Here is a 27,223-nt window from a genome sequence, read left to right as displayed (position 1 = left end):
CCTCTGCATCTGAATTCTACTTCGACTCAGTGTTTATGTTTGCTTTAGCCCAAAGGTTCTTAATGCTGTAAAACTAAATGCTTCTTGTTATGACCAGGAAAGCATTAAAAATTCCTGAGATGGTTTCAGAAAAGAAACACTGTCAACATGGGACAATAATTGTGAGGGCTGAAGGGAAAACTAAGACTAGGAAGTCTACCCCTGTCATAACCTTGTGTGAAAGTGGTGCTGCCATTCTAGTTTTTCTTCCAAAACCAACAAAGATGTGGAGTCAGACATGGAAAAAGTGAAGGGATGCAGCTCAGCAGTAATTACTGGCCTAGCATGACAGTGACTACTCAGGGTTCGGTACCCATATACATGAAGATACAGGATGTGATAGAGCACTTGATTAGTATGAACAGAGCACTGGGTTCAACTCCAGTGTCACAGAAATGTTTAATGAAAAGTCATACACATTATGTGAGTATTTGAAATATTCAGAATTGGCAGATTCCTAGGAAGCAGGAGGAAGCAGATTATGGGTTGCCAGAGGCAGGAAAAGGTGGAAGTTAACCATTTATTGGGAGTAGCATTTTATCTAGGTGATGGAAATGTTTCTGAACTACACAGAAATGGCCATTGCACAAGTATGTGAGTGCACTCACTGCTACCAACCACTAAGCGCTTCAGTTTACAATGTAATTTTGCTACTTGTATCGTAATGAAAAAGCAAAAATAATATTCCTGGAGATGAGCCTGCCTTTTACTTGATGTTAGCCCCTCATCCGATGACTGCTTAAAATGTGGAGAAAATGTAGTATCTAATGGGCAAGGTGTCATAGAGGAAGACAGTACTTTCCTGACAATGGCAGTATTCATGACATGAAAATTTTGGAGAAGTTAAAATTTCTCTTTGGGACCTGTTCTTTGCACTGAGTTTAATACGTGAAAGTCTAGAATTCATTGCAGAGGAAAGGGTTACAAACTATACAAAGTTATTACAATTATATTCTTGGTGGAATGTGTTAGAATTTGAGAAAAAGGACTGCCACTCAAGTGTGTCCTCAAATGAATGTCAGGTGACAGCCATCATGAAGATAGGCATTCTAATTTTTCCAGAGGTCCATTTACACCTCCTGTCCTCATAAAATTAATAGTGGCCTTTCACGTGTGTGTGTGTGTGTGTGTGTTTAAAGAAAGGGTCTCATGATGTAGTTCTGACTGTCCTGGCATTTACTGTGTAGATCAGGCTTGCCTCTGCCTCCCAAGTGCTGTGATTGAAGGTGTGTACCACCATGCCATGTTTCATCCTTTCACTCTTGAAGTCTCAGTAATTCAGTAGGTGTGGTTGTTTTGTAGAAAGGAGAAACATGAATCCAAGTGACTCAAGCTTCAAGACTGCATTTGATGATCAGGAAATACTATACAGTTTAGGACTAAATTTTTTCACAATTTCCAGAAGTTACCTCAGAATATTACAGGTAACCGAACTCCTTATTCATACCCTTCCCTGCTTCCCCACAGAACCTTACCAGAGAGAACCCAACCTAGCCTTTGATTCTGCCTCTTGTGTTCCTGACAAACGCATACTACTGTACCTGTCTCCCACTGCAATTTATACACTCACTAATTCAGAATAAAGGTGATCTGAGAAGTTATGTTATTGTTCTTTAATACACACATCTCCTAGCTGAAGGCTGCTGTACATGCCTCCATTAGTTAATTAGTTAGTTGACAGGACAGCAACACTTGCAAATCTTTAGGTCACTGCTCAACATTTCTGGGGGGGGAAAAAAAAAAAACCAACCAAAAAACAAAATAAAGTGCTAAAAACAGGTTCAATAAAACTGACTCTAGATGTGTTGAGAATTACCACTGTTGCTAAGCATCACAGCCTGTGAAATATACAATGTAATCTTTGCTCAGTTGACAAAATTAATGAACTCAAGTTCAAGAGAATGAGGGTAAACATCTACAAGCTGGAAGAGGGGAAAGAGAGGGATGGAGGGAGGGAGGCAGGAAGAGAGAGATTATCCCGGCCCAAAAAAGAGACTTTACAGAGTTTTAAAAGCATGTTTATGTGTCTGCACATAAATGTCTGTGTAAAAAGGGCATTATGACAGTTGATACCACAAAGATTACAGTAAGAAAAGCACTTTATGACAATATTTCACAAATTCACAAGGATCACTTTAATATACAAAGCAACTGCTACCATTCTGAACACAAAGCAGCCAGTATGTACATAGTGTTAATAAAATGCATGTTATCTTGGTACTTTTATTCTTTACACATAAAGCACAAAAAGATTTAGGTAAAAAAAATTTAAACAGGGATGTTTCTGGATTGTAGGGAATTTTATTAGAAATGTATTTCCCTCCTCATAGTTATTAGTACTCAACTCCAATAGAAACATCAGAGTTAGAAGCGGGATACCCTGTTTTGTGCTGACAGTTCTAGGGGAGGTATTCTCTACTCCAGTATTCAAGGAAAACCCAAAAAGCCAAACACTGTCTGAGGACTTCCCTGGCTATTTATTTATTTATCTTTTCAAAAAAAGTGGCATGTCTAGGTTGGAAATGATCCCTTCTGCTGGGGGCATTATAACCGATGTGCACAGATGAGCTGAAGACAGTTTTACACACACAAAAAAAACCTGCTAACTAACACATTTCTCCATCCTAATAAATCTACATGCACAGAAAAATGTTGACAGATGTCCTACTTTTAATATAAATAATTTTATTACATATACATTGAAGTGGCACCTGGGTAAAAATACGTCTATAAAGCATTTACCAATTCAATTTTAAAAAACATAAGAAAATAAAACCTCCCAAATATAATAAATCATTTTATGTGGCCAACATAGATCATGATCTGCAGAGACTTTTCTTCCCTACTATTCTTTTTCCACATCTCAGATTGACTCTATCTCTGAGACGCCCCTCAGACAGAAGCTTAGAAATGCTGTGCTTCTATGGGCAAGTAGTGAATCATGCCTGGGAAGTAGGAGTTTCCTACTGTTTGACCTTTCTCACATACTTCCTATAGATTATTCATCTTCCTTTACTTGCTGGTAATAATTTAACATTTACCCAGCTGGGACCTGCCCCCACAAGTACCAGAAAGAGGACTGGCCAGCATTTGCTCTACTTGTTCTTATACTGTTAACTTGCTTCCCAAACTTTGCTCTTATTTGTTTTTTTAATTTTTCTTTTTTTAAAAAATAAATTTCAAGCTAAAACACCTGAAATATAATTCCTCCATTCAAATGTTTCTGGTCCTTGTTAAAGTTTGTCTGCCCCTGAGGACATATACAAAGGCTTAAAACTACATTCACTCACGAGGAAGCATACCACGGGCAGATGAGTCAGCAGGAACCGCAGCACCCTGTTTGTTTGAAATTCTTCCATACTGACTCAACCTCATGATATGTTCAACCCCTCAAGGATTATATGCCTCTCTTGGCCATTGATTCTAGAAAGTTAAGGAAACCAGTTCCTACGACATAACAGTGACGGTTAACTTAAAAGTCAACATTATTAACATTGAAAGTAATCATGACACACGTGAGCCACCCAACAGAAATTCTAGTTGTGCTTTGTACAACTCTGTGAACAAGTTTATTCTATGGTGATTCACCTGTACAGGCCTAACAAAGCATCCTTTACTTCCTCCTCATCTGAAACCAGTCAAGTTTAGGCAGCATTTCTTTGAAGTTAACAAAGCCTAATTTAAAATGAAAATAATTAAGTAACAATGATTATTACATAGTCTCCTGTGATGACAATAAGTTAGCTGCTTTAACAATGTTTGCACTATTTTGGAAACATTTTTGGCATACTCTATATAGAATTAATGTTGGGGTGAGGATGAAATTTAAAGTTACAGGTATTTATTTTTTCTTTCAATATTTACTCATGATGAAAAAAGTCTCAGCTCACTTTTTAATTAATTGGGCTAGTCAAATCTAATCCCTAGATATTGAGCTTTTATAACATGCTCTAGATTAGCTGTGAAAAGCTTGCATTAAGGAGTCAGGATTTGGAGAGAGGAGGAAGACAGAAGAGTCAGTGGAGAACTAACTAATGGGAATTTCCCAAGTTGCTCATACCCAAACTGGGCCATTACAAAAAAAAAAAAAAAAAGTGCAAGTTACACTGAACATTTACAAAGAATTAATGTAAATACAACCCCAAGTAAATATACAACCTTTGTATTGGGCCCCGGGAAATAATATGCCACCAGTTTTCAGTGTTACAAAGGCAAAACCAAGCCTCTGGAAGGGGCTGAAAATGAAGCAGCTATTGGTAGAGAAACGGACTTGTTACTAGCTCACTGGAGTCGGCAGAGAATAAACGCCTCTTCAACAGGAAAGAAGACATTTAGATTGAAGTCACTCCAAGTAATTAAAAGCACCCAGGTTATATAACTGTTTCTAAGCCCCAATCTTTGTATTCCATGTCACCTTAAATGGTGAGAAACAGGAGGGAGGAGTCCTGAGAGACAGACAAACTTCAGCCAGATGACTTGTGATGGACAGCCTGCCTGCCTGGCTTTGTGCACTGCTTGCTGACCTGTCATCAAAACACATTTCCTGACAAAATCCCTGTTCAAATGAAACACCAAGAAGTCTTTGCCTAATATGATTCTAAAAACAAAAAATAAAATAAAAATCTTTGAAAAGCTATTGTCAAAATGTTCTTACCAATTTTGTAGCTGCCAGAAACAAAGCAGGAAAAACAAAAACAAAAAGCTGTGGGGGATAGGAGTTTTCAAGTGACTGGTAACACCCAAAAGCATCAAGCCAAAGAAAACTAAAAAAAAAAAAAAAAAAAAAAAAAAAGGACAAAAAAATAAAGGATAAAAACCAGTTCTGAGTGCTGGAATAATAGTCACTGAAACCAGCAAAAGAGATGCGGAGACTGCGCAGAAGTGTGGGATTTCATCTGACCTCAATACGCTATAATATTCAGCATTCCTGACGTAACAGCTCTCTCAGAGCGTTTAGATGATATACTGTATGTATGTATGTATATATGTACACATATATTACAAAATGCCACTTCCCCACCCATTCTATAACATCTAAACAAGCACAGCACCTATGACAATATGATGGTTGCTAATATGGTACTTGCTTTTGATAAACAACTGAAAAATTATGTCTCATATCAGTTTTTTAATATGAACATATTGGATCTAGCCCTTTCTAAACCACTTTTCAGTTAAACACTATCAAAGCTTGAAAACTCAGAAGAGTAATATATCAAAAATAAACCCCTCCCCATTTCATTTTTATTAGAGTTAATCTGTCCTATAGATAAAAGTGCCACATGGCCCTATATATGTAAAGTGAGCAATACCAAACTTGCTATTTTCTAGGCAAATCAGTAGCATATGTACAGATTCCTATGACAACAGTTTCATTCCCTTTTGGCCAATATCAAGAGGAAAACATTACTGTTAATGTGGCCACATACAATCTTGGATATAAGTGTTTTTAAAAAATTATGTTATTTTCTTAATAAAGATTCTCCAAGTAGCTCAAAAATGAAGTTTTTTTTTTTTCTAATTCTTATATTTAAAAAACAGCTTGCATTAAAGAGGCTTCTTTCTGTATAAACTGAATCTTCAAGTCAGATTTAGCAACACCACATATTTCTTTCTCACCTTATTAAGTAGCCAGCTTCAAATCAGTGCAGCCGTGCTCCATGCACAAGGCCCCAGGCCTCTGGATTCAAATCCATCCAGCTAGTAAGAGTGCCTGAGACTGCTGCCTTGGCCTGCAAAGCACTAAGGAGACCACTGATTTCCTAAGTATGGAGAAAGCCTAAACTTTTGAAGACAAACACCTAGAGATTACAACTTCTACACACTAGGCAACTTTCCACTTGTGACATTTAAAATGCTCAATCTGACATTTTTGACTTCAAGTGAAGTAATTCCAGCTCATCAACAGATTGTGGTTTTGCTTCATCTCTGTTTAACCAAGTTTAGTAAATGATACATCTACATGATGGTACACAGACAGTTTTTATGCTGTCTCTTTCCCATTAAGCTCAGCAGGACAGACATCAAACTTTATAGTCGTTTGAAAGCCTTCTTGAGAATCTGGTGAACTGTCCAAACATAAGGATTACATCACTCAAGTCTTAGAATGATGCTCCTTCACAAACTGTTCATCCTTGAAAAAAGACAATGGTTTGTTACAAACAAGATATAACATGTACAGATAGTAACCTAAAAATTTATTTTTAAAAATGGGCCAAACATCTAATGCTCGTATGTATATGCTGACATTAAAACCAGCTTTCTTAATATCCCATGAGCAAATATAGAGCAACCTCTGACTCCATGTTCTTTCTCAAACATGAAGTAATCTAATACAACAGCCTCCACCTTCCTCATATTTGTCTTCGAAAGAGTAACTTTTAGATTTTATCAGACTTAATTACTAAGTCTTATCAGAAACATCACACATAAATGCAGACATTGAGTCGGGATTTAAGTAGGGAGGGACTTTAGGAACAATAGAATAGCTAGCTACTGGATAGGTAAAGCAGTACATCTTTTTATGGGAGGAAAAGAGTGTCTTGCTAATTGCTGTACCACAGCAGACACTCCAAAGTCTGAAAAAACTGCTTTTCTTGTGTGCATTTAATACCACATTTGAGAATCACATCCTTGTAACTTCTTTCATTTTAAAAAAATTGTAAGAGATTTTCTGATAAACTATTCAAATATAGAAATGGTTGTAAATTTTGTACTTCTCTAAAGAAATCAAGTTTGTTTAGACATCTTGAAAACTTTCCTGTTGGTGGCACAACATAAATGCAACAGTGAATCAGAAATAGCTTTTTAGGTAAATGAGTGACAATATAAGGATTTTGAAGGCAAGGGCAAAAGCTTTTATTTATTAAAACCTTGTTATATAACTCAAGGAGTTGGCTTCCTGGCCAGCATCTGTTCATTAAAATTTAATATTAACCAAAATAAGCTTTGTACTTGGATTTTAACTTAACTAAAACTCAAATACCATGCTTGTTTTCAGCTGGTTACTTCTTTTAATGTATTCAAATTGCTGAACACACAGAACTGAATTCAGAAGTAACAACTGACCTACATAAGAGCTGTGGTTAATACAGAATGCTTGTCAGAACCAAGGTCAACTTTTAGTTAGTACTGAAGAAAAGAACATACATAGTCTACTCTTCAACACTGAACTAAAACCCTTTTTTAGAGGGCATGTCTTTGAACAGTTAGCGTCACATAATTCACAATGAAACTGTAGAAACATCAATTTGGGAATCAACACTTCTTCATTGTATCTTACTTACTTTCCTCACATGCCCACACATCACTTCAGCTCGAGAGGCTGGGTAATTCTGTCCCTAAGGCAATCATGGAGCTCAGCACAAACCTTGAAATCACTAAAAAGAAACGAAACAAAACAAACAAAGCCAAGATTTCATTTTCCTCATTTCCCAACAATTTACAAATAAACAGATGATTACTTCTTGAGGGTGGGAGATGGAGAGCAGAAGTCTCTTCATGGTTCCTGGTGCTGCACATTTCTTGAGGGGAGGAGTGGAAGCAGGTGTTGGAACATTCACAGTTTAATGCAAAAGCAGAAACGAATGAAATTCTCTAGTTGCTTTCAGGCAGTTTTGCGCATAGAAAAAAAGAAATGTTTAGAAAATAAATGTTTATTTTGTCTTTCTGGTTGTAGCCAATCCAGTCCATTTTCCACCGTAACAGGTGAAAATTTAAATCCCGAATTAATCTGATTTGTGGCAGTAAAGGTCCTTAAGTGCTTTTAGCTCCTCAATCAATGTCTTGTTTTGGTTTTCAAGCACTGCCACTCTGTTCTCTAAACATTTCACATATTCTTTCTTCTTTCTACGACATTCTCTTGCTGCTTCCCTAAAAATGAAAACACACACACACAAAATCATTTCATGAATTCCATTCCACTACTTTTAGAATACAATGTTTTCTAGAGAAAACAGATGAAATGAACAAACGGTCATTATTGTACAGACAATAAACACTCAATAAATGACATTGAGGTTGCCTGGTGAGATGGCATGTGTGGAATGATGGAATGACCCTTATTGCCAACCTGAGTTTCACCCTGTATCCCACATGGTAGAAGGTGAGAACCACTTTTTTTTTTTTTTTTTTAAACAGATGTGCTTACACACACACACACACACACACACACACACACACACACACACACACACACACTCACACTCATACACGGAAATGTAAAAAAATTATTTCAATTATTTAATAGATGCTTTTGGGAGCTGGAGCTATAGCTCAGCAGGCAAAGTGCCAAATGCACCATTAGCACTGGGACTGGATTCATATCCCTAGCACCCAGGTAGAAGCCAACAGTGAGGTGGGATAGAAGACAGAAGACGCCATGGAGTGAATGGCCATAAAGCCTAGCCAATTGCTGACCTCCTAAGACTCTGTCTCAAAAATGAAGGTTGATGGGAAGCATGTACACTCATGCAGATCTTCCCCTCTCTGCTCCTCCAAATCCACACCCCCAGTCTCATCCCCAGCTCTGCAGTGGAATACCTATTGGGGCTCCCCATACCCTTATTGTGAAATAACTGCATACTATGAATATGTATTACTCTCTGATGGGAGATGTTATTCTGTATATGTTTTTCATACTGGTTAATAATAAAACACCATTGGCCAATAGGAAAGGAAGATAGGAGAGACAAGGAGGAAATAGGAAGTAGTAAGGAGGAGTCAAGATGGAGAGTCTGGAGAGATCTGGATGCCAGCCGCCTCCCGGGTAAGAGAAGGCCATGTGAAAATACATAGATCAGCAGAAATGGGTTAATACTTAAGACAAAGCTAGCCAATAAGAAACCAGTACCTGGCCAACAGTATAATATCAAATACAGAGTCTCTGTGTATTATTTGGGGCTTCTGCCGCCTGGGCGAAACCCAGGTAATCCCACTTCTGACACCAGATATCGCGGTTAAATAAGGATCAGGATAAACAAATAGGCCGAATAGATGTTTATTCAGGGAGAAATAACTTACAACCTAGACAGATGAACACCAGGAAATTCAACCCGATCCTCTCCTGTCTGAGTCACGCCAGAAAGAGAGCGCCTTTCCTGGCCCCCTCCGACCTCCTTCCACAGGTCACTCCGCCCATGGCTCCACCCCCAATGGGCGTGGTCAGTGCCACAGAACTACCTCACTACAACTCTCCCTGGCTCAAAAAAGTCGATTGGCCAACAGCTGGGCAAAAAGAATAGGCGATACGATCAAACAGAGGATGCAGGGGGAAAAGGACAGAATGAGAGAGTCAGGAGACTTCTCCTTATCTCTCCCTTCATTCCTCTAAGTCCCAGTCCCCCAGTATCATCCACAGTTATGTAGCAGACTACCTCTGGTGGCCTCTCCTCACTCTCTGGCCCCATTCCCAGGGGACTAAGCAGATACTGGTGGAACACCCTCTGCTTTCCTCCTTTCTGGGCACCTTATCCCCAGACCCATCGTAGACAATCCAATACTAACACACACATTTCACCCAGAAACCCCAGTGACCACACCTATCAGAATCCCATGAGAATTTCCTAATAGGGAACACATGGCAACCACATTCTCCTAAAGATCTAGAGGGCAACAGAAACCAAGGAATAAAATACCCTCCCAACAAAGACAAGACTGGATATCAGCACCTAGAATTACATTCCTCTCAAAGCAGATAGATGCCTAGATATCAGCATATAAACAACAACAGCTAGGACAATATCTCTACTAGAGCTACAGCAGGACCCTGAGTACTGCAACATAGCTCAAGACAAAGAAGACCTTAAAATAGCCTTTCTTAGTATGATAGAGGTCCTTAAAGAAAAATAAATCCCTTAAAGATGTTTATGACAACACAAACATTGGAAGGGAAGATTCAACAGTTCAAAACTTGAAAATGGAAATAAGACTCAAGAAAGAAAACCCAAATTCACCTCCGACCCCACCCCCAGAGACAGGGTTTCTCTGTGTACAGTCCTGACATCCTGGAACTCACTTTGTAGACCAGGCTAACCTTGAAATTACAGAGATCCATCTACCTCTGTCTCCCAAGTGCAGCACCACCACCACCTGGCCAGAAAACCCAAACTGAGAGAAATCTAGAAATGAAAACTTTAGGAACTTGAACAAGACAGATCAACAGAATGGATGAGAAAGCAGAATCCATCCTGCTGCATTCAAGAAACACAACTTGATATCAACTCAGGGTAATGCATGGAAAAAGGAACTCCTAGCAAATGGACCTAAAGAAGCAAGCTGGTATAGCCATTTTAGAACCTGACAAAATAAATAAGACTTCAAACCAAAACTCATTAGAAGAAATAGGGAAGGACATTATACACTCATCAAAGGAAAAACCCACCAAGAGCATATTGTAATTCTCAATATCTATATACCACACAAGGGTACCCAAGTTCATAAAAGAAACACACTGACTCTCATACCTGGATAGTGGGAGACTGCAATAATCCATATCCCCAACAAACAGATCATTCAGACAAAAACTACAAGAGAATTGTGGGTGCTAACTGACATCATGAAACAAATGGACCAAACAGATAACTACAGAACATTTCAACCAAACACAAAAGGATATACCTTCTCAGCACCTCATGTAATGTTCTCCAAAGTTGACCATATACTTGGACACAAAGCCAGTCTCAACAATATAAGAAAACTGAAATGACACCCTGTATCTTATCAGATCACCATGGATTAAAGCTAAGTAACAACAGCAGAAACAACAGAAAGCTTACATACTCATGGAAACCGAAGAAGCTACTACTGAATGAAAAAGTCAAGATAGAAATTAAGAAATTAAAGACCTAGAATTGAATGAAAATGAATAAACAACATACCCAAACATATGGGCACTAAGTATCTACATAATAGATAGATAGATAGATAGATAGATAGATAGATAGATAAATGAGATTTTGCAGAGATCTACTAGTAACTTGACAGCACACATGAAAGCTCTAGAACAAAAGAAGGAATCACACCCCAAAGGAGTAAAGGGCAAGAAATAATCAAACTTGGAGCTGAAATCAATAAAATAGAAACAAAGAGTGGAACAAAGATTTGATTCATTGAGAAATATTAGTAAGATTGACAAACCCTTATCCAAATTAATTAAAGAGAGAATATCCAAATTAACAAAATTGAAAGTGAAATGTGGGACATAATAACAGGCCATAAGGAAATCCAGAGAATCATAAGGGCACACTTTATTTTTTAGAAATAGGGTTTTTCTGGGTAGCCCTGGCTTTGTTGGAATTTGCTTTGTAGACCAGGCTGATGGGAGATGTCATTCTGTAAATATATTTCTCTTATTGGTTAATGAATAAAGTACTGTTGGCCAATAGGAAAGCAAGATAGGTGGGACTAGGAGACAAGGAGGAAAGAGCAAGAAGTAGGGAGGTGTCAGCATGTAGAGACTTGAGAGAACGAGGACCGGACCCTCTCTCCAGTAAGAGGAGACCACGTGGAAATACTTAGATTAATAGAAATGGGTTAATATTTAAGACAGAGATAGCCAATAAGAAATGCTAGTAACAGGCTATAACAACATTATATCAAATACAGCGTCTCTGTGTGTTATTTGAGGCTGGCGCAGCAGTGGGACCAGACACACCAGAAAGGAAAAACTACTGTTAACACCAGGCTGTCCTCAAATTCAAAGATTTACCTGCTTCTGCTACCCAACTGCCGGGATTAAAGGCATTTATCTACCATTGCCCAGCTAAAGGTTTTTTATTTTATTTTTAGTTTAAGACATACTTGAAAAACCATTATTCTACTAAACTGGAAAAGGTTAGAAGAAATGGGTAATTTTCTGTATGGGTTTCACTTACTAAGGTTAAGTCAAGATCAGATAAGTAATTTCAATGGACCTATAAATCTTAGTGAAATAGAAGCAGTCATTAACTGCCTCCCAGCCCTCCTCCAAAAGCCAAGAACCAGATGGTTTAGCAAAAAATTTTTTCAGACTTTCAAAGAAGAGTTAACACCAAAATCCTTCAAATTATTCCACAAAACAGAGAAAAAAGGGAACATTGCCCAATTTGTTTTACAAGGCCATAGGGTGCCCTGGATATAAACCACATAAAGGCTCAATAAAGAAGAGAATTATAGACCTACTTATCATTGTGACCATAGATGCACAAATTCTCAATAAAATATTTGCAATTGAATCCAAGAACAAATCAAAAAGATCATCTACCATGATCAAGTAGGTTTAATCCCACTGATGCAGGGATGGTTCAACATATGTAAGTCAATAAATGAAATCCATCATATAAACAAATGGAAAGACAAAAACCATATGATCATCTCATTAGATCCACAAAAGGCCTTGGACAAAAGCCAAAGCCTCTTCACAATCAAAGTCCTAGAGAGAATAGGTATACAAGGTACATATTTCTATATAATAAAGGCCATTTACCACAAGTACATGGTCAACATCAACTTAAATGGAAAGAGAAAGTCAAAGTATTCCACTAAAATCAGGAACAAGACAAGGTTGTCCATTCTTTCCATACCTATTCAATATAGTACTTGAAATCTTGGCTAGAGCAGTAAGGTAACTGAAGGAGATCAATGGCATACAAATTGGAAAAGAAGTAAAAATATTTTTACTCAGAGTATACATAAGTGACTCAAAATTCCACCAGGAAATTCCTACATCTGAGAAACACTTTCAGCAAAGTTGCTGGATATAAAATTAACTCATAAAAATCAGTAACTCTAGACATATAGACTGAAAAAGAAATAAGGGAAACAATACCTTTCATAATAGCTTCAAACAACATAAAATAACTTGGGGAAACTCTACCCAAGCAAGTGAAAGACTTGTGTGTTTAAAAACTTTATGACACTGAAAAAAGAAATTGAAGATATAAGAAGAAGGAAATATACTCATGAATTGGTAGCATTAACATAGTAAATGGCTATCCTACCAAAAGCAATCTAGAGATTCAATGCAATCCCCATCAAAATTCCAACCCAATTCTACACAGATCTTGAAAGGGCAATTTTCAGCTTCATATGGAAACACAGACACACACACACACACACACACACACACACACACACACACACACACACACACAGACACACACACACACACATACAAATGTCCCAGACAAAACAGCATAGCTAAAACAATTCTGAATAATAAAAGAATTGCATGAGGTATATCCCTGACATCTTGTACTACAAAGCTATAGTAATAGATACAGCATGGTAGTGACACAAGAATAGACATATTGATCAATAAAATTGAATTAAAGACCCAGACATAAATCCACACATCTATGGACACCTGATTTTTAAAAAAGAAGCCAGAAATACACATTGGAAAAAGGTCAGTATCTTTAACAAATAGTGATCAAGCTGAATGGCTGCATGTAGAAGAGTTCAAATAGATCCATACTCATCACTCTGCACAAAATCCAACTCCAAATGGAACAAAGATCTCAACATAAAACCAGATAATAGAAGAGAAAGTAGAGAATAGCCTTGAAATAACTGACACAGGAAGAGACTTTTCTGGACAGAACACCATTAATACTGGTACTAAGATCAACAATTAATAAAGGAGCCCTCATAAAACTGAAGAGCTTGTGCATGGCAAAGGACACTATCATTCGGACAAAGTGACAACCTATGGAATGGGAAAAGGTTATTACCAACTATATATCCAATAATGGGATAATATCCAAAATACATAGAAGAACCAAAACAACTAGATGTCCAGAAAACTAGTAACACAATTAAAAAAAAAAAAAAAAAAAAAAATGGAGCCAAGTGATGATGGTGCATACCTTTAATCCCAGCACTTGGGAGACAGAGCCTGGTAGATCTCTGAATTGGAGGCCAGTGTGGTCTACACAGTGAGTTCCAGGACAGCCAGGGAGAAAGAGAGAAACTCCATCTTGAAAGACCAAAAAGGAGGGAGGTGCGGATATAGATCTAATAGAAAATTTTCAAAAGAGGAAACCCAAACTCAAATGGCTAAGGAGCACTCATAGGAGCTTCAACATAGTTAGTCACTAGGTAAATGCAAACTAAAACTACTTTGAGATTGTTACAGTACTCAGAATGGCTAAGATCAACAAAACAAATGACAGCTCATGCTGGTTAGGGTGTGAAGTAAGAGAGCAGTCCTCCATTGATGGTAGGAGTGCAAACTTATACAGCCACTCTGGAACTCTGTATGGTGGTTCCTCAGGAGGACGGGAATAAATCTACCTCAAAATCCAGCTATATCATTCCTGGGCATACATTCAAAGGACACTTCATCCTACTGCAAAGACACTTGCTCAACCTTGTGCAATGAGGCTCTATTCATAATAGTTAGAAATTGAAAACAACCTAGATGTTTATCAACAGAAGAGTAGATAAAGAAAATGTGGCACATTTGAACAATGGAGCATCACTCAGCTGTTAAAAAAAAGACATGAAATTCATAGGTAAACTTAAAAAAAAAACCATCCTCAGAACTAGAAATACAAATATGGTATATATTCGCTTATATATAGATATTAGCTGGTAAGTCAATAATAACAAGCTACAATCTGTAAAACCACAGAGGTCAGGTATGGAGTGAGGGATTGGGCAATGGACAGAAAATAGGTCTCTTATGGAAAGCAAAACAGAATACAGTTTTTGATGGAAGGAGGTACTTTCTGTGTGTGGATGTGGCTGGGACAGGAGGATCAAGTAGGGAGAGGGCAGGAGAGGACAAGGGAGGGAACATGGGGAGAGACAGCCAAAATCAAGAGCCATTTGAGTAGTACAGAAACCTAATACAGTAGAAGCTTCCTGAAATACATACATATATGAAGGCGATCTGCACAAAATTGCCAAATAATGAAGTAGATAGAGCCCCAAGTAAGGATCTGTTGTCAACAAATGAAGTTTCCATTTGGAACTGGGTTATACCTGAGTTGTTGGCCAAAGTGTTCCCAAGGGAATCCACAAACAACTCTGTGTTGCCCTTGCTTTCTACAAACTGACAGTAGTGATCTATTGCTGAAGCTAACATCTATACTACTGTGACCAAATTGAAGTTGAGCTGGTGCCTACATGAAGCCTTCATGTGTATGTTCCAGTGTTCGTTTCTTGTTACAGGAAGGTATTCTGCAAGCTACCAGAGGAGAAACATTAACATGAGCACAGTAACAAACCTTTTGAACTACAATGGTTTCCTGAATGCAAGATATGCTAGGACAATGGTGGCACAAAGTTTTAGGAAGTAACCAACCTATACCTGAATTGACTTAAGGGTCACTCCACAAGATGGAACCCATACCTACCTACACTGCTTAGGTTAACAAGGATCTTTATAGATCTGTTTCTATAACACTCTTCACAATATCCAAGATATGCAAAAAGCAACGAAGTGTCCCTTGACAGATGAAGAAAATGTGGTAGAATCATAAATAATTACTTGGCCTTTAAAAAATGAAGGAAATCTTGATAAATGCTGTAAGGTAGACAATGCTATTTGAAATAAGCTAGTTATAAAAGACAACCTCTTCTAAGAGGTAGCTAAAGTAAAATTCATAGGACTGAATGGGGTTGCCAAGGGATAAGGATGGGTTAGTGGGGAACTGTGTTAAGTACAGAGGGAGTTTTAGGGTCTTGTTTTGAGATGGGATCTCACTCTACTGCTCAGAGACTGGGTTGGTTTCAAACTCAGAGCAAACCTTCCATTTCAACCACCTGGGTAGCTGGGGTTACAGGGATGAACAATCAGGCTGAGTGTTTTTACAAGACAAAAATGTTCTAGAAATCTATTAAACTATGATGACAATATACACAGCATTACTGAACTATAAATTTAAAAAAATGGTCAAGATATTAACTTCTGCTGTTATTTTTACAGTAATTAAAAAATGGTTAGAAAAAAACCTTAACAGATTAAGAAAATAAAAAAGTACTCTTTAGCAAGCTTCAAAAAAAACTCACAAACTCAAAAGCTACACCTATTGTTCAGTGATCACAGCAGTTAAAAGTAAAGATTCTAGTTTTGTAAAACATGAAAAACAGCAATTTTACAGTCGAACATTTGTAATAGAAGCAGATATATCATCCCCCATGAACTCTGCAAGGAAGAGGTAAAGTACTCAGCCTTATTACTGAGTATAAAAAGAGATGACAATGTTATGTATCACAAAAGTTTTACAAGGAATAAATGAGTATGTACATAAAATACTGCCTGTTATATTATTTTTAGATATTTCAAGCAGTACTACTATATTATGATAGATAGTACACTAGTACTGAAGAAATTTTCTCCAGAAATAATACTTAGAAAATTCAACATACCACTATACAATAAAGAAGGCAAGGGGAGTGTTTTAGAGCCTAGAGGAAGGTGCTGACAGTGGAAATGAGTCAGAGGTCAATTTCGTATTCTGTTGGACTCCTTTTTCAGCATCTTCAATCTTTCCACACTATCCACCTTTTTTCTTTTGCCTACAAACCTATACAAGTTTTAACTGGGCATGGTGATACATGTTCACAAAATCTAGTACACATGAGGCTGAAGCAGGAAGTACATCTGAATCATGTACTGTGTACAACCTGTACCACAAATAACAACCCATCTAAAATACACAATTCATATAGGTCATTCCAATCTTAATCTGCGTTCATGATTTAATTAAAAACTATGTGTCCTGGGGACTGGGGAGATTGTTCAGTTGGTAGGGTTTGTCTTACAAGCATGGAGACATAAGTTAGACTCCAGAGCCAGGTAAAAAAGCCAGGCAAGGTGGCATGTGCTTGTAATCCCAGCACTGGGGAAGCAGAGATAGCAGGGACCCAGAGCTTGCAGACCAGCCAGTCAAGCTTACTTGCTGGGTTCCAGGCCAATGGGAGCAATATGAATGACAGCTAAGAAGACCATCAAACATTGTTTCCTGGCCTCCACACAAACAAAACATGTATATTGGTTTTGGCTTTTGCCCCAGGATGTAGTGAAAGGATAAAGTTACTCCTGCTCTAACTGTTGTAAAGAGGGTCACTAAAATTTAAGGAGTCAAAAATCATACCCTCATTTGGGATAGAGGCAATTGGGTAATAGTAAATGTATTTTATTACCACCTAAAATATATGAAATTTACAGAGAAGGGTAGTATTAACTTCTGAAGAGTATAGAAAATGGAGGAATTTGCATGGTTTTACATGTCTTCTTCTCTAGGAACCCCTCAGGGAGTAAGGAAAGAATTCAGAGTCCAAGGAATTCTAGTAGTACAGACCTGAAGGAAGGAATGCAGCAGGGTGGGAGGAATAAGAAACTGGTGAATTACATGCATGACAGCATATTTCTCCTCCTCCCCAGAGTCTTGCTAAGCAGACCAGGTTGGCCTCAAAATTTGGTCCTCTGACCTGAGTGCTGGGATTACAAGAGTCCACCACACCCTGGCTAAGAAGGCTTAAAGAATTCCTGGCTTTAGGGCATCAACCGGCACTCACTGTAGTTGAGAGAAATGTGTTCAGTCCAACTCTTTGAGAAAGAAGTTTCACAATCTTGCCACCAAGAAAGATAGGTGCCTGAGGTTAAGCCTTAATCAGAACAGATACCATACAACTCCTGGAAAATTTCTCTAAATATATATATCCTATGTAAGCCACAGTACAAAGATGACACCAAATTCAAATCAACAGTTAATGCTCTGGAGACTCTTCCGTACCCTAAAAAACAAGCTAGTTCTCCACTCACCTGAAGCCTGTGTGTAGTGAGAGTGACCCTAACGGAATAGCCCAACTCGCTCTAGACACCAGCAGCGCCTTCCTTCCCTGTAGAAAAAAATGTGCCTACAAATGACCCATCCTACCCTGTTATTTAAAGTCCTTTGCCTTATGTCTGACTTTCAGGTACTAGACAGTTTTGAATAAGCAAGCAAACTCACAAACTATGACCCAGATGTTGGAAATACTTAATAGAAAATACAAGGTAACTCTAACTAATAGGCTAACGTCACAGAAAAGGTGCATGATATGCATAACAGAGGATCATTTCGGCAGTGAGGTAGACACTAATAGCAACAGGGATAAAAATGCCTTTGATCTCATCATATGAACGGAAGTGACAGAGCTGAAGAAAGCATCAGTGCGGTTGAACACTACAAACCACTCACACTGAAAAACAAGGAGATAAGAACCAAGGGCTGTGTCCTGGTCTCAAACACTGCAACATATGTGAAATGAGATCTCAGCTATCAAACTGGTAGAATTTGAAATATTAATAATAATAAATGTGATAGGGGTAAAAGAGCATTTCTAGAAATCAAAGGTAAAACTGAAGACAGAAAAAGGAGGCAAAACTATCTTAAATGTGATCAAGTATTTTCTCAGAGCTGGAAAGAATTCACTGCCAATAGATACACATTCCTGAGAAATAGATTTACAATTAGTTTTTAAAGTAAAAATACATCAGTCTAAACCATGGGCTAAAAAAGAAAATAAGAGTTGAAAGTTAAATGTATTAAAAATTTCCAATTTTAAAAAATATTCTAAAACAGGTATGTCCAACTTAGAACCCACAGGCTGCATGTGTCCCAGGGTAGTTATGAATATAGAACAAAACAGCTACCCATTGTAATGTTATGTTGTTAGGTCAAAATGTTGAGACAGTCAAGGAAGGATCAGGAGACATCTCAGTCAATCAAACGCCTACCATGCACCTGTTAGGATTTGAATTTGGATTCCTAACAAACATGTAAAGCAGGGATGAGGGCACACCTAGATTTATGATCCCTTCCCTGGGGAGGTGAAAACAGGCTGATCCCCCAACTCACTGGCCAGCTAGTCTAGCCAATCAATAAGCTATGTATGGGTCAATAAGAGAAACTGTCTACAAAGTACGGTCAAGAATGAGGAAGACACCTGTTGTCATCCTCGGGCCTCCACATTCAATTGTATACACACTCAAGAAGGATCTGTGCTAGTGTGCAAGCACACACATGAATTATCTACAATATGCATATATCTTTAAAAAGGATCAATTAAAGCCAGGCCTTTAATCCAAGTATTTGGGAGGCAGAGGCATGAGGATCTTTTGAGTTTGAGGCCAGTCTGGTCTACAAAGTTCCAGGACAGCCAAGGCACATGCATGGACATATATAAGTGAAACTGATTCTGAGCAAGATCTGATTGATGGTACGGTTTGTGAATTCCCGATCTAAACCTAAAAGTAAACAAATAAATAAATAATAATAGTAAGTTTTTGGTTTTGATGGTTAATTTATTTTTATGTGCATTGATGTTTTGCCTGCATGCATATCTGTGTGAAGGCGTCAGGTCCCCTGGAACTGAAGCCACAGAGAGTTGAGCTGCCATGTGGGTGCTGGGAATTGAACCCAGGTCCTCTGGAAGAGCAGTCAGTGCTCTTAAGCTCTAAGCTCTCCAGCCCCCAGGCAATGTCTTAACTATATGTTCTTTTGAAGATGCCTACCTACCTACCTCAAAAGACAAAGATATGTGAGGATCTAAAGGCTGGTGAGGACATGCTCTGTAAATACTAATTAGCATATTTAATCTTGATTCTCAAATTGTCTGGCTTGAGAGAGATACCTAGGAAAGGTTACTAAAGATTCCTTCTCATGGGAAGACTCTTTTATTTGAGACAGGGTTTCTCTTTGTAACCCAGATCTCCTGCCCCTCCTCCCCCAGCCTTCAAATGCAGCGATTACAGGCATCACCACACCAGCCTGTTAGATAACATCTTATTTATATACACAGGGATTGCCAACTGTACCTTGCTGCTGGTTCTGTGGGGGTAAGAGGGAGGGCTTACTACATCTTAACCATGTTCACATATCTGTGAGGACGTATCCGGAGATGATTAGAATGCAAGGACTCGGACATAATGCTTTCACTCACCGATGGACTAAACTCTATAGGCTATTGGGAGGTGGCAGGATTGTGTACAGTTGGTTATAAATGGAGGAAGTTTCTGGGTATGGCTCTGAAAGATATAACATGGACATGACCCCTTTCTATTACTCCTACCTGCTATGAGGTGAGCAACCTCAGCATCATGTTTGTACTGGCACAACACTCTGTATTATCTCAGGCCTAAAGCAATGGATCTAACTGACAGGGAACTAAAATCTCTGAATCCATGGACCACAGTCCCACCCTCCCATCCCCACCCCCTCACCCCCACTTTAAATTTTTCACAGGTACTTTTCAAAGCAACATAAAGTACTAGGCATGAATTCCCTCTTGGGACAAGTCAATGCAGTGAAAATCACTGCTGCTGTAAAAGCAGGGCCACTGCTGTGTTCACCTGTGGACACATTTTACCTGGCAGAACAGTATTGTAGCATGCATGGATGCACAATCCTGCTTCCAGAAGACCTGAGTTATTACATGAAAATCTCAGTGAGATACCTGTAAGGATTCAGGCATTATGATGACCTGCCCCTGTCACCTGGCATAATACACTCAGGCAAGAACCCTGGTCAGCCCAGGTGCAAGGGACATCTTTAAAAGTAAGACCTCCACCCATTTGCTCTCTCTCTGCTTGTCTAACATGAGAATGGCCCAAAGGTCAATCCCTAGTACTGCAAGGAAGGGAGGAGAGGGAAGAAGCCGCAGTGCAGCCTCCTCCTGCACATGCTCCCACAGCCTCTGCATCTTTCTCTGTAAGGGGATGGAGCTCAATTCAACTGAGCCAAATTACATGGACATAATCTAAAGTCCTTTTTAATTCTGACTACTGTGTCTACTTAAAATGGTTTTCTTCAGTAAGTGCTGCTACCTTAGATTTTATAATTAGGTCTACTTGAGACTTCTTAAGACATAATAGTTTCTTATTTTAGAAATGCTCAACCATTTCTTAACAAATACTTTAAAACTCAACACATTAATTTGTAATTTAATTCATATTTTCAAATACATTTAAATAAAAGTTAGGCATTTACATTTCTGTTATGACTTAACTACTTATAGCTGTTTGATGCACTAGGCATCTTTCCAATTTTCCCCTAATATCTCAGAATGGCTCTTCCTTTTCTCAGGGCTAGGTATAATTTACTAGGACTGTGATAGTTACCACTATTTTAGGATAAAAGAGGCTGTCCCTCTGAAACATGGAACTGCTCAAAGAGAGCAGCATTTCCTGGAGCACCACAGTTACTGCATGCTCAAGGGACTAACCTTACCTGACCCCAAGAGCAGCACTTTGGGTGCAAGGAATGCCCTTATTTTACTCAAAGGCAGAAACTCAAGTTCAGAAACATAATGAGTTCTTTCAGAACCATAGTTGAAGGGTGACTTGAAGTGAGATCTTCTAAGTTCAATTTGTTTCAGTTAGTTTATTATAGTACATGAACTAGGAGTAAATACAAGAATTTCACCAAGTTGAAATAGTTGCTAACTTTATACATCTCGGTTTTCATCCCACCCGCCCTGCCTAGCCCCACCACATTATTTTTTATATATTTTGTTAGTGAAGGCTATCTTCCTTGATGCTATTTCTAGCTTACCCTTTGTGACAGGGTTTCTTATCAGAGCTTACAGAAACAGGCAGTTTACCTAACCAGCTTACCCTAGGGGCCCCATCTCTGCCATCAGACTGTGATTAGAGGACCCTACCAAGCATTTCACGTGGGTTCTGGAGATCTGAAATCTAGTGCTATTGCTTGTGTGGCAAGTGCTTTAACAAATGAGTCATTTCCTTAGACCATTTGCTTTGTTTTTTCTTGCTCATTTCCACATTAATAATTTCCTTTTAGATGTTGAAACCACTGAAAGCTAATAAGTTTCTAAGGAAGGCTTATGTATGCATGTTTTATAGATTCTTCTGTTAGCACTTTAATTACTAAAGATTAAAACTGCACACCAAGGCTTTGTCATGAATACCAAAATTTTTTACAATTACTCTATTTTAAGAGTGTTTGGATGTTAAATTATTATTTTGAGTAAAGAAATGAATGTTCTCTAAAGCCTGGCATGATAGCACAGGCAAGTATACTCAGCGGACTGAGGCAGGAGGAGCAAGAGTTGCAGGCCACTCAGGCCCACATAGCAAGACTGATTCAAGAACACAAAACAAGGGGCTGGAGGGAGCTCAGCAGGAGAAGCACTTAACTACTCTTAAAGAGGGCCTGGGTTCAGTCTGAAGCACCCACATCAGGTGGCTGACAACTACCTATCACTCTAGTTCCAAGAGATCTAATGTCTTCTTTTGGCCTATGTGAGCACCAGGTATGTATGCATGTGGTGCTCATATTACATGTAGGCATTCACACATACACATAAAATACATATAAATAAATCTTTAAAGTGAATAAAATGCAAAAGTATTCACTAAAACAAAAAATGGCTACTGCACATTTATTACAAACAAATTTAATGTGAATAAACTAGAATCTAATGTTAGTACAAATATGACACTTCGATGAATATTACTTATGAAAACATTTTTCCACTAACCTACCCAGTTGGTTGGGATATATTAAATTCCTTGTGGAAAAACTATGAAAAAAAAAATACTTTATGATTGCCAGGCATTGGTGGTGCATATCTTTAATCCCAGCACCCGGGAGGCAGAGGCAGGCGGATCTCTGTGAGTTCGAGGCCAGCCTGGTCTACAAAAGCTAGTTCCAGGACAGGCAGGCTTCAAAGCCACAGAGAAACCCTATCTAGAAAACAACAACAACAACAACAAAAAACAAAACAAAAAAACAAACAACAACAACAACAAAACCACTTTATGACCCATAGCATTTAAGTATCTGGAATATCTCTACCTGTTCTTCATTAGCCGAACCTCTCTCTTCCGGGCTGCTTCTTCAGCAGGCTGTGTAGGAAGTGCTGGGGAAGATGCCATAACAACTCCAGGGGCAATGGTGCTAGTGGGTGCTGTGCGAATCTGGTATGTTTGTACATCGCCAGAGGCAGCTGCAAAAAAAAAAAAGTGAACGAAGTATAAGATACAGAAACACTATAATTCAATTATGAGTCAATCAATCTAAACATACTTGGATTAGAAGGGAAATGAAACAGATGATTCTGGCTAAAAAGAAGATGCCAATTTACTGTACTATTAGTACAGGTACAGGTAAGGATGTCTTAGTGTCTCTGCTGGGTCTTACATTTATGTTGCATTGGAATGGAGATCTATTCTGGTTAACATGCTTACCAACCTTAAGTCTAAAAGGAAAGTGAGGCCCAGCATAGATGGTCTTCCTAGATATAGTCCTCAGTGTCCTCCTTTGATTTGGATAAATTCATATTAAAAAATTTCAAGCAGACTCTTGCCACGACATAAAAACGACCATGATTTTTCATAAATAGCAAAATAGAAGAGAAAATAAGCATATGGTCAACTATTATAAATTTCTAATTCAAACAAAACTCAAAGTACAAAAAACTGGGCTACTGGGTGCCAATCATGGTATATGTAAACATATTATTTTAATGTAAGTGATAATAAATAAACTCAAGCTGTATTTTTTTTTCCTTTTGTTTTTTGGGGACAGGGTCTTACTATGCTGTCCTGCAACTCACTATGTAGACCAAGCTGGCCTAGAACTCAGAAATCCACCTGCCTCTGCCTCTGTCTCCCAAGGGCTGGGAATAAGGTGTCCACCACCTCGCATGGCTCTGGATTCTTCTAACCATACAATCTACCATATGTGAAAAGAAACATAATCACAATTTGTCAATTATTTGCTTCTAAAAACAGCTAATGATACACTGTCCTAATACGTAACCTAACATGTTCAAAGATTTTGAAGTCTTTATAAAATCATCCATATCAGTTAAAATATCAATTGTATCGTTTGAGTGACAAATATTTATATACTAAACATGTTACCATCTTCAAACTGACGTTGAGAATTCAAATTCACTGACATCCTGCTTTACAATTTTTTGAGTACCTGCATGTAAAGTGAAAAGGTGTTTTACTCCCATTAATAAGCAAAATATTTCTTCAAATATCATTGGTCTAATAACAGGATATTGTATAACTATATTAGGGACTGGTTAAATAAAAGGCTTTCTACTTAGTGTTTTGGTACCATTAAAAAATAATTATCCATGGTGAAGGGGTATAATCCTCATTAACACAGGCAACATTCATTATTATTAACAAAATATTTTAGAAGCAAATATTATTATTTTCTCAGTCTATATAAATTTTTAATCTGGTATAAATTATAAACTTTTCAAATAAATTAATGGAGAATAGTTAACACTCTCCAGACTTCTCTAGTCCCCTAAAGACTTAAGTACAATTTATTCTCCAAAGAGCACAAGATTTACATCATGACATGTTCTTTGGAATGTTTTTAATCTAAAATCAAAATTGATAACTTAAAAAAAAGAAGATCTAAGTTCCTTTTAAATAAATAAAAAAACTAAAAAAAAAAAAAAAAAAAAAAAAACCACCAAAAACCCCACAGAGAACAGAATCCACTAAAAACTCTTTAATGAAGACTTGGCACATATGAGGTATGAGGGGAAAGAGGCCCTTAGAAGGTGAGTGTTAACTTGAGTCCATATAGCCTACCTGTGATCTCCTTAGTTTTTTTCTGATTTATAATGTTTTTCCTATCCCTGACTACTGAAGGTATTAAAGATAGGTATTACTCTTTTAAAGCTAAAAGACAGTTGTTTTTATGCCATGACATTTTCGTCTAAGTGAAAAAATAGAAAATTTCATGAGAAATATTTATTTATGTATTAAATGTATACATAGCTAAATCTTTAATATCTAAATCTACACTGAAGAAACTACTTTAATAGTGCAGTATACTTACTTTTCCTGTGTACACATTGATTTTTTAAAAAAATGTACCATATATATGAATTCTTAATTCCATTACCTTGAACAACAACTTGGTTGCTGGGCACTAGAATCTGCTGTCCATCAGTGGTCTGTGCATACTGTAGAATAGTGGTACCCGGCTGAGTGGCAGCTGCATTGGTCATGGTTAATGTCTGAAGGCCCTGTACCCCATCGGTACCATTGTTAGCCAGCTGTATAGCTCCTCCCTGGGTAATGGCAACTAAAACCCAATGAATTTTATTGTTACAAGTTTAATTAAAACCATGTAAGACTTTTAAAACACACTAAACCCATGCAATTAGCAAAGCAAAATGTAGGAGAAATTATTATAGACAGTAACATCACTAAGAAAGACTCAGTATATTCAAGTAAATGTGTACTCAGGAAAACATATCTAATTTTCATGAGAAGTGTACTCTAGGAACTGTACTACAATAAATAATGTGTGATAATAAGAATTAAGTGAAGAACTCAAATTCTTTTTTAACTTATTTAAACTCTGAGGAGGTCCTCCACAATGATACTTTACAGCACCATTAACTGCCTCATCTATTATTTATATTTGTTGCCTTAATCATAAATACATTTCTTGTAGGTAGGAAACTAATGTAAAAGGCACTCAATAAATGCTTGTTATAATTAATAGAGCCATTTGTCTGTGAATTATACTTTCTAACTCATAGAGCGAGTTATAAAATCTGTCAGTAGTGCACTCAAACAGCTATGGGATTGGCATGATACTTCTCAAGGTGCTAAGGCAGAAAAGTCACTCAAGCCTAGTAGTTTTGAGACCAGCTTGGAAAAAATTTTAAGATCCCATCTCAAAATAAAATAAATACTTAAAAAAAAAAGGAAGAAAAAGAAGAATCCAGTAATACACAGATTGGCATGAATGTTTAGGGTTTTGAGCTCAGTCTCTAGCACATTCTACCCATCAACCCCACCAAAAACTTCATCAGTGAAAGGAATGAAATAGTCTGGACCTTACTTATTATAATGTCTCATAATGTTTAAAGGCCAAGATCATCATTTAGATAAAATGTCTCACTATGCTGTAATTTGCATCTCTAGTTCTCATATAAGGTCTTCCATTGACTGATGAATAAATACATTTGCCACTATCTGGCAAATGGAAATTAACAAATATATACCTAAAAGATAGAAGACAAAATACTTTAGATACCAGAGCTTAAAAAAAAAAAAAAAAAAAAAAAAAAAAGGTTGACTCCTTAGACAAACCTTACTAAGGACCAAGTTTTCCAAAAAATATTAGGTGAACAACTTCATTGTGTGTGTGTGTGTGTGTGTGTGTGTGTGTGTGTGTGTGCGTGCGTGCATGCACACACATGCTTGCACACTCGAATATCCAGGGATCAAACCCAGGACCTCACAGGTGGTAAGAATGTACTTCATCAATTAAGTTATGTTCCAGTTCTTTATAATGGATTATAACTGCAATAGAAGAAAAGTTTAAAAATGTGGTATCAACACATTTAACTTAAATATGCCACTGATCAGAGAGGGAGTTAGTTTGAGATCCATTATCAGTAAACTGTAGGGAACTATATCATTCTGAGTGATGTGTACTCAGAAAACTGATCATTCACTGCTTAATCAAGACATATGAGTTAATGGTCATTACTTAACCAATTTAGCAAGATGAAAAACTTGTGGAAATTAACATACTAGCATATATAATCCTTCTTTGTTAGCCAATCCCAGGTTTTACTATTTTTGATGTGAAAGAAATGTCTAAGAATTATTCTACAATTAATTTTGTAAAGATTTCCTGAAAGGGGCAGGAGAGATGACCCAGCAGTTAAGAGCACTGGCTGTTCTTTCAGAGGACCTGGCTTCTATTCCTAGAACCCACAGAGAGGCTTTCAGCCATGTGCAACCAGTTCTAGGGGATTAGACACCCTCTTTTGGCCTCTGCAGGCATGCAAACATCTGGTACACAGGTAAAACATCCATACACATTAAAAAAAAAAAAAATTACATAACAAGGATTACTTGAAAGAATCATAAAGTTAAAAGAATCAAATCTTCATTTCTCATATAGTTAACTTGCAAATTCAAATGTATTTAACACTCCATTTTTTTTTTTTTTTTTTTGGTTACAGAGCAATGAGCTCAAAGTGAAATGAAAAAAAAAACTGCATATGAAAAGATATGGACACTTATTCGTTAAGCAATCATGTGATTCTGTTACTTTTTTTAGAAATGTAAAAACATCTGACTATAGAGATGTGTAGTTGTCATAAACATTAAATAAGGTCACACACACACTTCTTTGAAAATGTTTCATCTAAACTTAAACATTTAACTGTAATGCTTAATTGTACACTT

At 37.6% G+C, this 27,223-nt stretch overlaps 1 protein-coding gene across 5 annotated transcripts in view; it reads right to left on the bottom strand.

Moving 5' to 3' along the window:
* Positions 1–6,873: 6,873 nt before the first annotated feature.
* Creb1 (cAMP responsive element binding protein 1) overlaps positions 6,874–27,223 on the bottom strand; it is a 55,315-nt gene continuing 34,965 nt past the window's right edge. For 3 of the 5 annotated variants that reach the window (XM_051190349.1, XM_051190351.1, XM_051190350.1), the window contains 3 exons: positions 24,912–25,094; positions 22,830–22,980; positions 6,874–7,911 (listed from right to left, as the gene is read on the bottom strand). In XM_051190349.1, the coding sequence (XP_051046306.1) occupies positions 7,767–7,911; positions 22,830–22,980; positions 24,912–25,094 (479 nt within the window). In that variant the 3' untranslated portion in view covers positions 6,874–7,766. Of the gene's footprint in view, positions 7,912–22,825; positions 22,981–24,911; positions 25,095–27,223 lie in introns of those variants that run through there. The other 2 variants (XM_051190353.1, XM_051190354.1) reach the window with 2 other exon arrangements.

Source organism: Phodopus roborovskii, unplaced genomic scaffold (genome assembly GCF_943737965.1).
Source record: "Phodopus roborovskii unplaced genomic scaffold, PHOROB, whole genome shotgun sequence".
NCBI lineage: Eukaryota > Metazoa > Chordata > Mammalia > Rodentia > Cricetidae > Phodopus > Phodopus roborovskii.
This window is presented reverse-complemented; position numbering and strand designations above follow the sequence as displayed.